This window comes from Podarcis pityusensis (assembly GCF_964106645.2).
Source record: "Podarcis pityusensis genome assembly, chromosome: 5".
NCBI lineage: Eukaryota > Metazoa > Chordata > Lepidosauria > Squamata > Lacertidae > Podarcis > Podarcis pityusensis.
Genome location: NC_138032.1, coordinates 16,713,954 through 16,727,810, shown reverse-complemented (window position 1 = coordinate 16,727,810; position 13,857 = coordinate 16,713,954). Strand labels below are relative to the sequence as shown.

The 13,857-nt window shown below is 43.6% G+C and overlaps 1 protein-coding gene across 1 annotated transcript in view; it reads right to left on the bottom strand.

The window, feature by feature from the left end:
• WDR49 (WD repeat domain 49) overlaps positions 1-13,857 on the bottom strand; it is a 101,943-nt gene that overhangs the window by 36,139 nt on the left and 51,947 nt on the right. The window contains exon 10 of the mRNA XM_081007834.1: positions 9,850-9,965. Coding sequence (XP_080863960.1) covers positions 9,850-9,965 — 116 coding nt within the window. The remainder of the gene's footprint in view (positions 1-9,849; positions 9,966-13,857) is intronic.

Sequence of the window (13,857 nt, the reverse complement as noted above, 5' to 3'; positions counted from 1 at the left end):
GGAGGGGATGGGCAGAATCAAAAAGAGAGAAGAAGAAGTGTGGAGTTCTTAAGAAACCCAAGAAGTACACAGGTTTGGAGTTTTTTAACAACCACGAACACAACACAGAGGACAATAATAGGGATGGGTGACTCTGTCAAATTTGGTTTCTTTCCATTTCTCATTTTTTCCAGTCTAAAATTAAATTCTCCATATTTCCACATCAATTGGCTTTTTAAAAAAATAGTCTCATGAAAAGTCTTCTGCATTTTAGTGTGAATGTATTCCAATATATTTATTTATTTTTATTTATCTACTGCATTTATCTCCCACCTTCTCCTCCAAGGAGCTCAGTGAGAAAGGAGTTCCTTTTTCTCCAAGTTGCGCAAACCCTGTGAGCTTCATGGCTGACTGGGAATTTGAACGCTGGTCTCCCAAGTGTTAGTCCAATAGAGCCAAACCTTGGTTCTCGAACGGCTCCGTTTTGGCTCCCGAAAGGCGATAACCCGGAACTGCTCTGGTTTTCAAACGATTTTCGGAAGGCGAACATGCTATGCAGCTTCCATTTTGAGTTTCCCTATTGTATTGAGGCTTCCGCTTTCAGTTTTCCGTTGTCGAACGTTTCAGAACAACCGACAACAACATTCGACAACCGAGGTTTGACCGTACTCCAACCACTGTACCACACAGCCTATGTTTGTGGGGATTAGGATGCTGGTGTAGAGATTAGAACTGCTTTGAGGGGGGTAGTTACAATAAAGTGGTATAAGAATTTTATGGAACAAGCAAATAAAATAAAACTTTGTCTCCCATTGTAGTCTCAAGTCTGATCAAAGCCCCCATGGTTGCTAACTGCAACACAGGGCAAAAAGTTTCCCCAAACCCCATTCACACCAGGTTCCCAATCTGGATCTGGACCTCCAAATCAAAAATTTCATTGTAAAGCCTTTCTTCATTTGGAAGTATTTCTTCCCAACTTTCCATTCCTGGAAAGATGGAAAACTTCTGAAAATATTGAAGAGGTGGAGGGAGCCTCTCAGGGCAACGTTTTCTATTTCAGGATAAGTAGTGTTTAAAAAATCATCCTGTTGCAAAAAACCCTATATTGAGGTGTCAAAAATGAGTAATTTGAGACTGACGGGTGCTGAGATTTCAACTTGCCACCTTGACGCCTTCAAATTGAACCCCAAAACTTGGGACCTAGCAAGACTATTTAATTTACACCAGAATGCAGTGGGAATGCAGTGGGAGCAATTCCCCCTTCCCACACATTCAGTGGTCCATTCTCCCATCACCAGCAGTCTTGCGTATTCCTATGTCTTTTTTTATTTCCAGAAATACCTATTTAAATGTGCTTGACTTCAAAGTCAAAAGAGGGTTAGGGAATATATTTTTAGATCAATGTTACGGGGAGCTCTGCTTCTAAACTGCATGTAGCCAGTCTGAGGTGGTTCTGCTTTTCAAGTCTGCGCAAACAGAGAACACCTCTGCCCTGAGGCAATCCCTTATGAATTATTCCTTCAGGGAGAAAAAGGGAGACAGACCTCATAGAAGCCTGACGGGCACAATACTCTGGGGGGCAAATCCAATATACCCAGCGAGAACTGGAAAATGTTCTGTGAAAGTGCAAAATCTCAAAGGTTTTGAATCTATTTCCCTGCCCCACCCCAAGTGATTCCACAACTCTCCACAGGCGACCCAATTGCCACAGTTTATTGGTTCTTAAAAGGTAAAGGGACCCCTGACCATTAGGTCCAGTCGTGACCGACTCTGGGGTTGTGGCACTCATCTCGCTTTAGTGGCTGAGGGAGCCGGCATACAGCTTCCGGGTCATGTGGCCAGCATGACTAAGCCGCTTCTGGCGAACCAGAGCAGCGCACGGAAACGCCGTTTACCTTCCCGCTGGAGCGGTACCTATTTATCTAATTGCACTTTGACGTGCTTTCGAACTGCTAGGTTGGCAGGAGCAGGGACCAAGCAACGGACGTTCACCCCATCACAGGGATTCGAACCACCTACCTTCTGATCGGCAAGTCCTAGGCTCTGTGGTTTAACTCACAGCGCCACCCAATCCCACGTAATTGGTTCTTACACAGCATAAAATGTGGTTACATTATACCTACGTTCAGGAACCTAAGCCCTGGCATTCCATAGTCTCTGGGAGAGTGTCCCAGGCACCCAGGCCCAGAGCTGATATCTCTCTCCAAGAGTGCAGAGACAGGTCCACACGTAGAGTGGGAGACCTGACCTTGTAGATCCCCTCCTTACTGCCATGGAAACCTCTGTGGCCCTAGCTTGACGGCATGCCAAGTTGGACCTTTCCAGCCCTCTAATATACGTTAAAGCAGAGATAAGTCTATGCCAGCTCTGGAGCTGGTGTAGGGAACATCCTTTCCATGGTTTCCAGTGTCAAGCATCCTGTTCTCACAGTGGCCAACCAAACAGCCTTATCTTCCATGAATTTGTCTAATTCTCTTCTAAAACCATCCAGTTGGTGGGCAAACATCAAGATGCTGGTAAAGCCTCATACAACCTGGGACCCAGGATACCTAAAAAAGCTTATACAGGTAACCCCCACCCCAATTTATATGTGTTCAAGTCATGCATTTCCATGCGTGGTGCCAGAAACCTCGAAGAGCCTTGACAAAAGCCCTGCTGCACCACTGGCTTGTGAGGAGACTCTCCCTGGAACCCTTGAGAGGATGCTCAAAGAAGATACCCTCTGCAGGAGACAGTATTGTATCCTGCAGGGTAAGGTAAAGGTAAAGGACCCCTGGATGGTTGAGTCCAGTTAAAGCCGACTATGGGGTTGTGGTGCTCATCTTGCTTTCAGGCCGAGGGAGCCGGCGTTTTTCCACAGACAGGTTTCCGGGTCATGTGGCCAGCATGACTAAAGCACTTCTGAAGCAACGGGACACCATGGTGGAAGCCAGAGTGCGTGGAAATGCCGTTTACCTTCCCACCACAGTGGTACCTTTTTATCTACTTGCACTGGTGTGCTTTCGAACTGCTGGGTTGGCAGGAGCTGGGACAGAGCAACAGGAGCTCACTCCATCAGAGGTGTAGGAAAGGAGTGTGGTGGGTGCAGTCCGCCCAGCATGTCATGACTGACGGAGTGACAAAATGGTAGGTGAGTGGGCAGCACACCTTGCGCCCAGCGGCAGTTCTTCTGACCCGGCGGCAGAGAGCAGCCCTACTCAGCCATGGCAAGGCGCACCCAGCCGCAACAGCTCCATTGCCGAATCATGTCTGACCCGGCTGCATAGGGCAGAAGGAGAGTGAGCAGCAGCTTCCCCACCCCTCTCCTGCCCTGAACACATGGGAGGGCACCCTCCGTGTCCCTCTCCCCTCGGGATCACGCCTGCCCTGGGCAGCGTGGGCATTATGCTCCGATGCTGCACTCCATCACAGGGATTCGAACCACTGACCTTCCAATCAGCAAGTCTTGACGGCATGCCAAATTGGACCTTTCCAGCCCTCTAATATACGTCAAAGGTTTAGACCACAGTGCTATCCGCGTCCCTCAAAGAGGATACCCTCTGCAGGCGAGGGTATTCTGCAGATACCGCCTAATGAGAAAGTATCCTGTATGGTGTCAGAATCAGGATTTTAGTGCAGCGGCCCCTCCTTGTTGAAACTCCTTGTCTTTCAACTGAGGTTGAAGTTCTCAATCCCCATCCTCGTCCAAGGGAAGAGAGAGACATAGGAGTGGGGGGGTAGGGCTGATTTGTCTCTAAGAGACAGCACAGAGTTAATTTGTTGTCTCTGAATGCAATAGAATATGGATAAGGCGTTCACACTCTCCTGCCTTGGTTACCTCAGAGTCAGATTCAGGATGTATTTTTTCTTGCAGAAAAAAGAACAGTACCTTGAAATAAGGATTTTTTTTTGGTCACTCTGCTGAGAGAGTAGAGATCAGCAAGCAGAGGCTGAATCCCCTTAATCCTGCCTAATCTATAGTTTATAAAACCACAACACTTATCCTGACTAAAGCAGGCTTTGTAGAGCAACCAGCGCTGCCCCCATTTTCCATTCTCTTTAAGCATATTTACATTGATTTTTTATTTCCCGTGCCAATAGAATTTGCTCAGAAGAAATGAGGAGAAGCCAGGGTCCACAGCTGAGCAGTATCAGACAGAACAGGCTCGAGGGGAGAAAACCCAGATTTTGATATCATCACGCAGTCACGCTATGCTACAGGAGATTTTAAAGACTGCAAACCTCTAGGCACCTTGTTTACTTATTATGAATTTTTAATAGCATAACCGTAAGTGCCTCACACTTCCTGTCCCACTGCGTTTCGCAGCTCATTTGCCCGCTTTCGTTCTCCCCTCTCATCCCTTAAAAGATGTTCAAGTTCATGATGGACGGACAACTTGTGCATCTTCCAATTAGGCGGAAGACGTTGGATGGGACATTCAGGAAAACAGAAAGTGCACACAATGTGTCATGTCTAGAATCAGATAGAGACTAATGAGCAATGGCAGCAGTAACTCTGCACATCACCCACCAGTCTCTCCCCTATAAAAAGACCGCTTCCCACTTGTTTGTGCACTTCCTTCAGGTTTAATATTCATGAACTGATGATTTAGATTATGTAGTGTCTTTATTTTTAGCCCTTACCAGGATGTGTTCTTTGCATCCTCATTATCTTTCCTTCTTACTTTTGCTGTTTGGAGTCTTTGCGCCTCTGTTCCTCTATACTTGTGGTCAGCAACTAAAAGCCCCCAGATTGACTCCATAGCCTTGAGATACACTGCTCAACTCTTCAATTGCAAGCCCACCCCTGAGATATCTGTTCAGTGCTTTTTTTTCCCCTTAAAAAATGTTTAGGGGTACTCTCATTTTGACTCAAGAAAATCACCGGGAAAGGAAATGATACCGCCACTGGAGGTGGTAACAACGAAACTGACCAATCACCATGCTAGATTCCAACTCCTACTTCACACATTAAACGCTCGCTTCCGTCTGAGACTCAGGAAACACAAGGACAGGAAATGAGGCTGCCATTAGGGGTAGCAATGGAACTGGCAATTCACCATGCTATTCAACAGAACTGACGATTCACCGTGCTAGAGAAGAAACTAAAAATTTAAAATTTTTAGTTTCTTCTCCAGTTAGATTCACAAAATGTTTAGGGGTATGCGTAGCCCTGTGTCCCCCCCCAGAAAAAAAGCACTGGATCTGTTTAAAGGAGTGGGACCTCTGGCAGGAGTACTTGCCAGCAAAGCATGGGAGTGCAGAGAGAGTTAGTGTCATGAACTGGTTGGATGCAGAGGGGTGGTGGGAGGAACCAGCTGGAGAACCACCAATAGAAGAAGGCTCAGAACCCAGGAAGTGGTGGTGGGACAATGATGAATGGTTTCAGGGAGAAGAGGGAAAGGATTGGGAAGAGGACGTGTCAGAAGCTGAGGAGGTAACAAGAAGAGCAGGGAGAGTCTATGGCAGACAGAAGTCAAGAATCAGAAGTAGAAGCTGAAGCAGGAGAGTGGGTGGAAGAAGGCCAAGAGGCAGAGATGAGTCAGGCTGGTGAAGACTCACAGGTGTCTCCCCTTCCTGCTGCTACAAGCTCCCCTCCCGCTTTGTCTCTCAGAACCAGAAGAGGCATGAAAAGGGTGAAGAAGAGGTCGGCTGCATGTAGGCACTGTCTCCAATTGTTTTGGGGAAAGCCTGGAGATGGGGAACTTAAATGGATGTGAGGAGTAGAGACTTTCAGTCTTGGCAACTGATTTTCATGGAGGAAAGTCAATGGGAAATGAGCTGCTCTGCTCATTAGGCCTGACCCTCAACCAAGACTGTGGAGATGTATTTTTGCTAACAGTTAACTACATGTTTGAACTATGTGATTACTGGCCAGCCCACTCCTGTGACAGAACAAAATAAATTTCCAATCACTGCAAGGGGTATAAGAAGGCATCATTTTACATTCCACCCTGTATTCGTCACATGCAACACTGTTTCACCTCTGTTGCAGTTCGCCTTCTGCCCAAAACTACATTATTCACCTCAATCTCCACTTTGACAGTATTATACCACTTACATAATTAATTTTGTAAATCACAAGGATCTAACTTTCTTTTTGCATGTAAATGCAAAGAAGCATAATGCAAATGGGGGGGGGGGTTTACACACCAATTACAGGCTGAAAGCATTTGCCCCCACTCAAATTAGGGGCAATTACAAACCATTTGGAGAATGAAAGCAACAGCAACAATGAACGTGAATCCCATTCACTGAACTGATTTTTGCTCTTGAAATGGGTGAGTAATGGGGCAACTTCCACTCCTGTTTCTGCCAGAATTCTCTGACATTCTTATTTGCTGCACTAGCCGCCTTCTCAGTCCACTTCCTATATTGGATGAAGCAGAATTTTGCCTAATGAAATTTCATGGCTACAAGATACCAGCTACCAGGGCCAGCCCAAGACATTTTGCTGCCTAAGGTGACAAGATGGTGCCTCCCCCAATACACATAACAGATGCTGACCAGAAAAATATTTCTTTAATGTTGTCATGTCCTCCACCACACCTGAGGGCAAGAGATTGGCTGAGGATGTGCTGGACAGACCATGTGGCACACACAGCACTGCCTTTGTTGTTGCTGCTCCCCTGCCCCTGGCTTCTGCCACCTGAGGTGGCTGCCACACTTTTCCCAATGATAGGGTCGGCCCACCACTTACACAGTTTCAAAGTACATTTAAATCTTTGAACAGTGTTTTACTTTGTCCCTGTTTTGAGCCAATTCCCAATGTCCTGTTCAACAAGTGCAACCATCGTGTAATCATTTGGTGGTTTGGAGTAAGTGGCTAATTGCTATGAAGACAGCTGCTTTATCAGATGAATGCAGTACCCTTCGGCGGAGAAAAGCGATGGAGGGATGATCTTCAATTTATGCACAGGTGATAGAAGACACTTGATAGTCATCACCTATCAGTGTAGCATCTGTTCAGTAACTGGCCAGCCCAATAACCCATAACAACTGATGAGAGCAATTCCATGCATCCAATTTATCAAATGATAAACACAATCAATTATCATGTGACTAAGGTAATGTATAGACCTAAGTGATAACCTTTATCTTTGGGTAACTAGCAGCTACATAGACTTTGTAAAATAAATGGAGGCAACCTTAGCTTTTTAAGCTCTGTTGTCTCATAATGTTGGTTCTGTAAATAGCACTGACTTGGCTACAAAGAACCTCTTCCACAAATGGAATATTTTGTTAACGTGTGTGTATGTGTGGGGGACAAAGGAATAGAGAGACTCTGGTTTCCACGCTCTACTTTCCGCAGCTTCTTCTCCACAATATCCCATTAGGGAGGGGAGGGGAATTTGGTTCAGTTTGCATATTCTAACTTCCCCAAACAAGAAATGAACAGAAATGCAGCCATCCTGAGAAATTTGCACTTCTCCAAATTTTGAAGTGCAGTTTCCCAGAGAAGCAATGTCCAGAAAAATGTGCACAATGGGGGGAAATATGTATAAAAAGGCATATATTAATGAAAATAACATACAAAAAATGTGTTTTATTAGGCAAAAATGTATGTATGACAAGATTTTCATGAGGACTTATTCAATTTAAAAAATTGTGAACTGATGAAGGAACATGGAGGAATGAACCTAAGATTGGAAAAATGAGAAAATGAGAGAAATCAAAATTGACAGATTCATTCATAGCTACAGCTCAAAATTTGCTGAAGGGTGCTTGGCCATCAGAACTGGCTTTTTAGTGGGGGACAAAATATGCTGCAGTGGAAAAGAGGTGGTGGGAAAGGAGAATTTTGGTCTCTGGGTCCAAAGCTAGGGATGTAAGAAGGAATCATTTCCTGCTCAGCACTGTGTTAATTGCATGCAGCACTGTTTCTGTTCTACTGCAGTTCAACTTCTGCCAAACACTATGTTATTTATCTCTCTGCCCGCTGTGGTGAAATTACATAATGTGCATAATTTATTATGTAAGTTCTATCACCACCATATTATTCCACCTCATTAATTTCCTTGTAAAGGAAGCAGAACGCAAATGGGAGAGAGGCAATCAATTACATATTGTTCTGGAACTAAAGGCAGCAACAGCAAATACTAATATCTGCTGTACTGATTTCCATTTTGGACATGGAACGGCTAAAAAAAAAAATTTGCAATTTCCATTCCTGCTTCTGCTTATGTCGGAATTCTCTGGCAATCTTCATCTAAGCTATTTTCCACTATAGCAAGTGAGAATTTGTAGGTGGAGGAGAGAGAGACTGGGGGAAGGGAGAAAGATTCTGGACCTGTAGAAAAATAATTTCAAAGGAAAAGAAATATGCACAAAAAGCAATTCATCTCACCCTAATTTCCAGACCCTCCACATAATTTTATAGTGAACAACAGCAATGAGCCTCTGCCTCTATAGAGAAAGCAGCCTTTGAGTGTTGTCTAAGTTTTCAAATTTATGGACAGAAGGGTTTCTAATTAAGTCCTGCCATTATTTTTTTGCAGAACATCTTGGTGGAGGAAATATATAGCTCATCCCCTCCCTGCCAGGATCTTTAAACAATTTTAATGGCTTTCTCTACCTCCAGCAGAAAACAAAAAAAAGAACTTTTTTAAAGTAAAGAACTCACCAAATAAAGCAGTGCTAGAATATTACACTTGAGAGTAATCCCACAAGGGCTCAACTAGGACACGTGTGAGTGTCATGAAATTGGTTGCCGCCCCACCCAACAAAGAACACCAGTTCATGTACTCATCAGGCCTTCGGAGAACTGGACTACCTGAAGGGAATTAAGCTTCTCCGTGTTGGGTCACTTTTAGAAGAGAAAAACAGGTTAACAATCCATCTGTGCGGTAGAGACGAAATGATTGTAATGCTCTTCCACCACAATGGCTACAGTAGATGTGACATTTGTTTGCCCTTGCATCACTTTTTTTTTAATAGCCAGCATTGGGGATCTAGGGTTGTTGGGCCTGTGGAATGGGTAGAGGGACAGGGGGTCTTGGGAAATAGTGTTTCCCATGACCCTTAACTGGAAATAGTATTTGCCAGGATCCTTATAAAGGATGCAAAGGACTGAGCCTGAGACCTAGTGCATGCAAACCAGGTTGTTGGGCCTGTGGAATAGTTAGAGGGACATGAGGGTCTTGGGAAATAGTGTTTCCCATGACCCTTAACTGGAAACAGGATTTGCCAGGATCCCAAGGACAGGATGCCAAGGACTGAGCCTGAGACCTTCTTCATGCAAACCAGGTTCTTTATCACTGTTGTGGTATTTCCTGCTCACAAAATATCACACTAGGCATGCATTAGCAGGAGGACCATATCCCTGTGTTTAAATAAAAAAGGGAGATTGGATTACACACTTTGCTATAATTCAGGCTCTCCCAATCTGGTGCCCTTCAGATTTCAGACCACAACTCCCATCATCCTGGCTATGCCAATTGGGGCTGATGGGAGTTGGAATCCAAAACATATGGAGGGCACCAGGATGGAAAGGTTGCTTTAGTGACATGTTTTAAAAAAAAACCTTTCTAAAATACATTGTTGTTGTGCAATTTAGTCTTGACTACATCCAAGGACATTTCCCACAGAACCTTTTGGAAAGACTCACTTCCCCACTCCCCCTCAAGGAAATCTAAAATGGTGTCCCTGATCAAGACAGATGAGATCCTTTCCTGCTACGCTGCACCTTTGAATATCACATCCTTTCTCAGATGACACACAGACACTGCTAAATCTGTTCTTGGATTCAGTTATCAAACAGCCCTTGAATTGGTGTGACAGCCTGGAGAGATAAGCATTAGTTGATGTTATCTCCAGAAATGGAAGCAAAAAAAAGTACACTTTTCCAATTTGCACATTCTCCAACATTGCGGCTTGATATTTACACAGTACCTGTCCCAGCCCAGAACTAATATAGTCCAGCTTAGCACCATGATCTGGGAGATTTCAACTGCTCGGTCTCTTCCGGCATTGAGCTTATGGTGACAATGTCCGTTGAAGTCCCAGATCTGCAATTTAAATTAGGAAAACAATATGTCAAAAAACAAAGACATAGACCTATTTAATGTAAGGGGGGGGGGAGCATTGCTTGTTGGTAGGACACAAGTTTTTCATGCAGGAAATCCCAGCTTCGGTCCCTGTAATCTTCCATTAAAAGCGTCACATAACATGCAGTGGGAAGGACTCTGCTGTGTAAGACTGATGTGCTCACACTTACAGAAAAATGCAGTAGCTTTTCTCAGTGCAGTTGTGGAAGAATAAAGCTGAGTAAAAGGACATTCATGAACCTGCACCTGGCTAAAGTTAGAGGCTATGCAGATTGTTGTTGTTTAGTAGTTTAGTCGTGTCCGACTCTTCGTGACCCTATGGACCAGAGCACGTTAGGCACTCCTGTCTAGATAGGTAAAGGTAAAGGGACCCCTGACCATTAGGTCCAGTCGTGACCGACTCTGGGGTTGCGGCGCTCATCTTGCTTTATTGGCCAAGGGAGCCGGCGTACAGCTTCCGGGTCATGTGGCCAGCATGACTAAGCCGCTTCTGGCAAACTAGAGCAGCACACGGAAATGCTGTTTACCTTCCCGCTGGAGCAGTACCTATTTATCTACTTGCACTTTGATGTGCTTTCGAACAGTTAGGTTGGCAGGAGCAGGGACCGAGCAACGGGAGCTCACCCCATCACGGGGATTCGAACCGCCGACCTTCTGATTGGCAAGTCCTAGGCTCTGTGGTTTCCAAAAGATGCTGGTGTACTCCAGTCCCCATCATCCCTGACTATTGGCCATGCTGGTTAGGGCTGATCAGAGTTGGAGGCCAACAACATGTGGAGGACCACAGATTCCCCATTCCTAATGCACAGTAGAAGTGCAAGAGGAATGGCAGGGGGAGATCTCTGTGGACTCAGGTATACATTTGCAAATAAAACATTTTAAGTGTGTTTTAAGTGCAATATACAGTGTGACACTAAGATGGCGATGAGCCTTATGGAAAATTCAATGTATTTTTTAAAACACTTTTTTTAAAAAAGGCATTTTCAGAATGTTTTTTATATGTGTGTAGATTCCACCTGTATGTTCAGCTGAATGTCTCAGTGGATTTTACATGTGTACAACTGTACGAACATTGGGTTCTTATCTTGCAAGCAGGAATACAGGTATATGGGTCTCATGTGAATGTTCAGCTGAGCACACAGATCTTATGGGTGAGGGCCCTAAGCACATTCACTGTACGTAGTTGTAACATCTGCATGGGATTTTAGCCATTACCAACTCAATTTGGTCATCAATAACTTTCGCTGGAATGGAACAATGGCTTTTGAAAACACAGCCCTGATTTTCTTAAACCAGTAGGGTTGCAATCCTAAACTCACTGACTCGGGAGAATGCCTCAATGAATTCAATAGGGCTTTTTTCCTTAAAAAAATATATGTTTAGGGGTACTTTCATTTTGACTCAAGAAAATCTCCATTTTATAGTTCAAATCAGGGAGAATAAATACAGTCATACCTTGGGTTAAAGACGCTTCAGGTTAAATCTTTTCAGGTTGCGTCCTGCGACGACCCGGAAGTAACGGAACAGCTTACTTCCGGGTTTCGCCGCTTGCGCATGCGCAGACGCTCAGAATGACGTCACACGCATGCACAGACACGGCGAATCGTGACCCGCACACACACAGATGCGAGTTGCATTCTGCTCATAATGCGAATGGGGCTCCGGAATGGATCCCATTCGCATCCAGAGGTACCACTGTACAGTAAATGGACAGTGAAAGTACAAAAATTCACAAAATGTTTAGGGGCATGTGTACCCCTGTGTCCCCCCATAAAAAAAGAACTGGGCTTAATTCTGAATCAATATGATCAGGACTGCAACCTAAGAGATTTCACTGCTTTACACAATGGGTATGGAAATTAGGGTCCTTAACAACAATTCCCCTTATTGTTTCAACTAAGCAGGAAAGTGATATATGCTTAGCAAAATAAACAAAGATCTTTTTAGTAGTTGGAATACGAGGCCCAGATTGAAGGATTAGCACCATAGGCCTCCTGCAGATAACCCACCTCTGCACCAAAAATCTAGTCTTCCATGGTGAGTTGGATTTCCCCTCTCCAGCAGCACTTTCAGCTGTTGCAAACTTTCCGCCTCCCATACTTCAAGGACTGATCTCTCATCTGCATGAAGCCAGGGAACTCGGAGGTCTATAAATGATCTCTGACTATGGTCAAAGAGGGGAGTCAAATTTGGATTGGACTTGATATGAGACAAGCCATTTCCTGCTTTTTTTGGTAAGGCTTGGCTTATTTCCAATCTAATTCAGTGTGAGCTCCATCCATCTCTACTATAATTATTCTGCAGTGATTCCTGTTAGGCAGACAATAATTGCCAGCCAGAAGAACTGACCACATGGAAATAAAATATTGGTATTTATTTTGTATTTATATCATCGTTCCTTTCCTTTGCTAACAAGGGTGGGTAAAAACATGCCCTGTATGCAAAACTCCAGTAATCCCAAAAGCTTTTTAATTGCTGCTAATTAAAGCAGGAAAGGTTTCCTGAACTGAAGGAATTATGTGCTGAATTAAGCATAAATGGTTGAAGAGCTGTTGCACTTCTGCATAACTCTCAAAGCACTTTCCACTGGAGGTTAAAACATTATCTCCATTTTTTATTATGAAAATGATATACAGGTGGTACATGACCCCAGTCAAGCTTGCAAAAATCTACCATTTGCCCGATAATAAATGTTGGAAATGTAAAGAAACTGAAGGTACATTCTTTCACCTTTGGTGGACGTGCCCAAGGATTAAGGCTTTCTGGGAAATGATATATAATGAACTGAAAAAGGTATTTAAATATACCTTCTTGAAGAAACCAGAGGCCTTTCTTCTGGGCATTGTCGGCCAATTGGTGCCAAAGAAGGACAGAACTTTTTTTATGTATGCTACAACAGCAGCAAGAATACTCATTGCAAAGTATTGGAAGACACAAGATCTACCCACTTTGGAAGAATGGCAGATGAAGGTGATGGACTATATGGAATTGGCAGAAATGACTGGCAGAATCCGAGACCAGGGGGAAGAGTCGGTGGAAGAAGATTGGAAGAAATTTAAAGACTATTTACAGAAATATTGTAAAATTAATGAATGATAGAAGGATGTTGGATAGTAATTAAGCGGTTTCTAGCTGTAATGCTTTAAGAGAATATGAAAAAAAGGGTTATAAATGGGTTAAAATCTAATGGTAAGGATTTGCTGAACCAATAAACTGAAGTGGAATACAAAAAAGGGAGGTACGAGGAGGTCCGGGAAACAAGCTAAAGGAAAATAAGTAACTGAAAATATGTGTGTTTTTAACTGTTTTTATTTTGTATTTTTCTCTTTTCTTCTTCATTTTTACTGTAATATTTCAAAAAACCTTAATAAATATCTTATTAAAAAAAAACATTATCTCCATTTTTGTAGGCAAGGATAGACCATAATCTTTTCAACATGCATGTGGTGCGTTGAATAACTTCATGCTTCTCCTTACCACCCCTTCTCATCGAAAGCTAGCCCATCAAGGAGCCAAGTCTTTGATCTAACATGCTTGGCTTTTATTATGTAAGAGTTTCTAATGTAAAAAAGCACTCCAAAAATGTAGCATCCCAACTACATTCTGAAGTACTATTACCATGCCTTCTCCATCCCACCTAAGGCAGAGAACTCTTTTTATTCTATATAAAGCTGGCAATTGAAACACTGGTAATGGATCGGGTCTTGGCAAAGTGAGCTCAACAAAGGTTCCATTGAAACCAATGGGATAAATTTGTGGGGGGAAATTCAGATAAATTCCAGCCCAATCTAAATATATTTTAAAAATAAATAAATTGTCCAGTAGCACCTTAGAGACCAACTAAGTTTGTTCT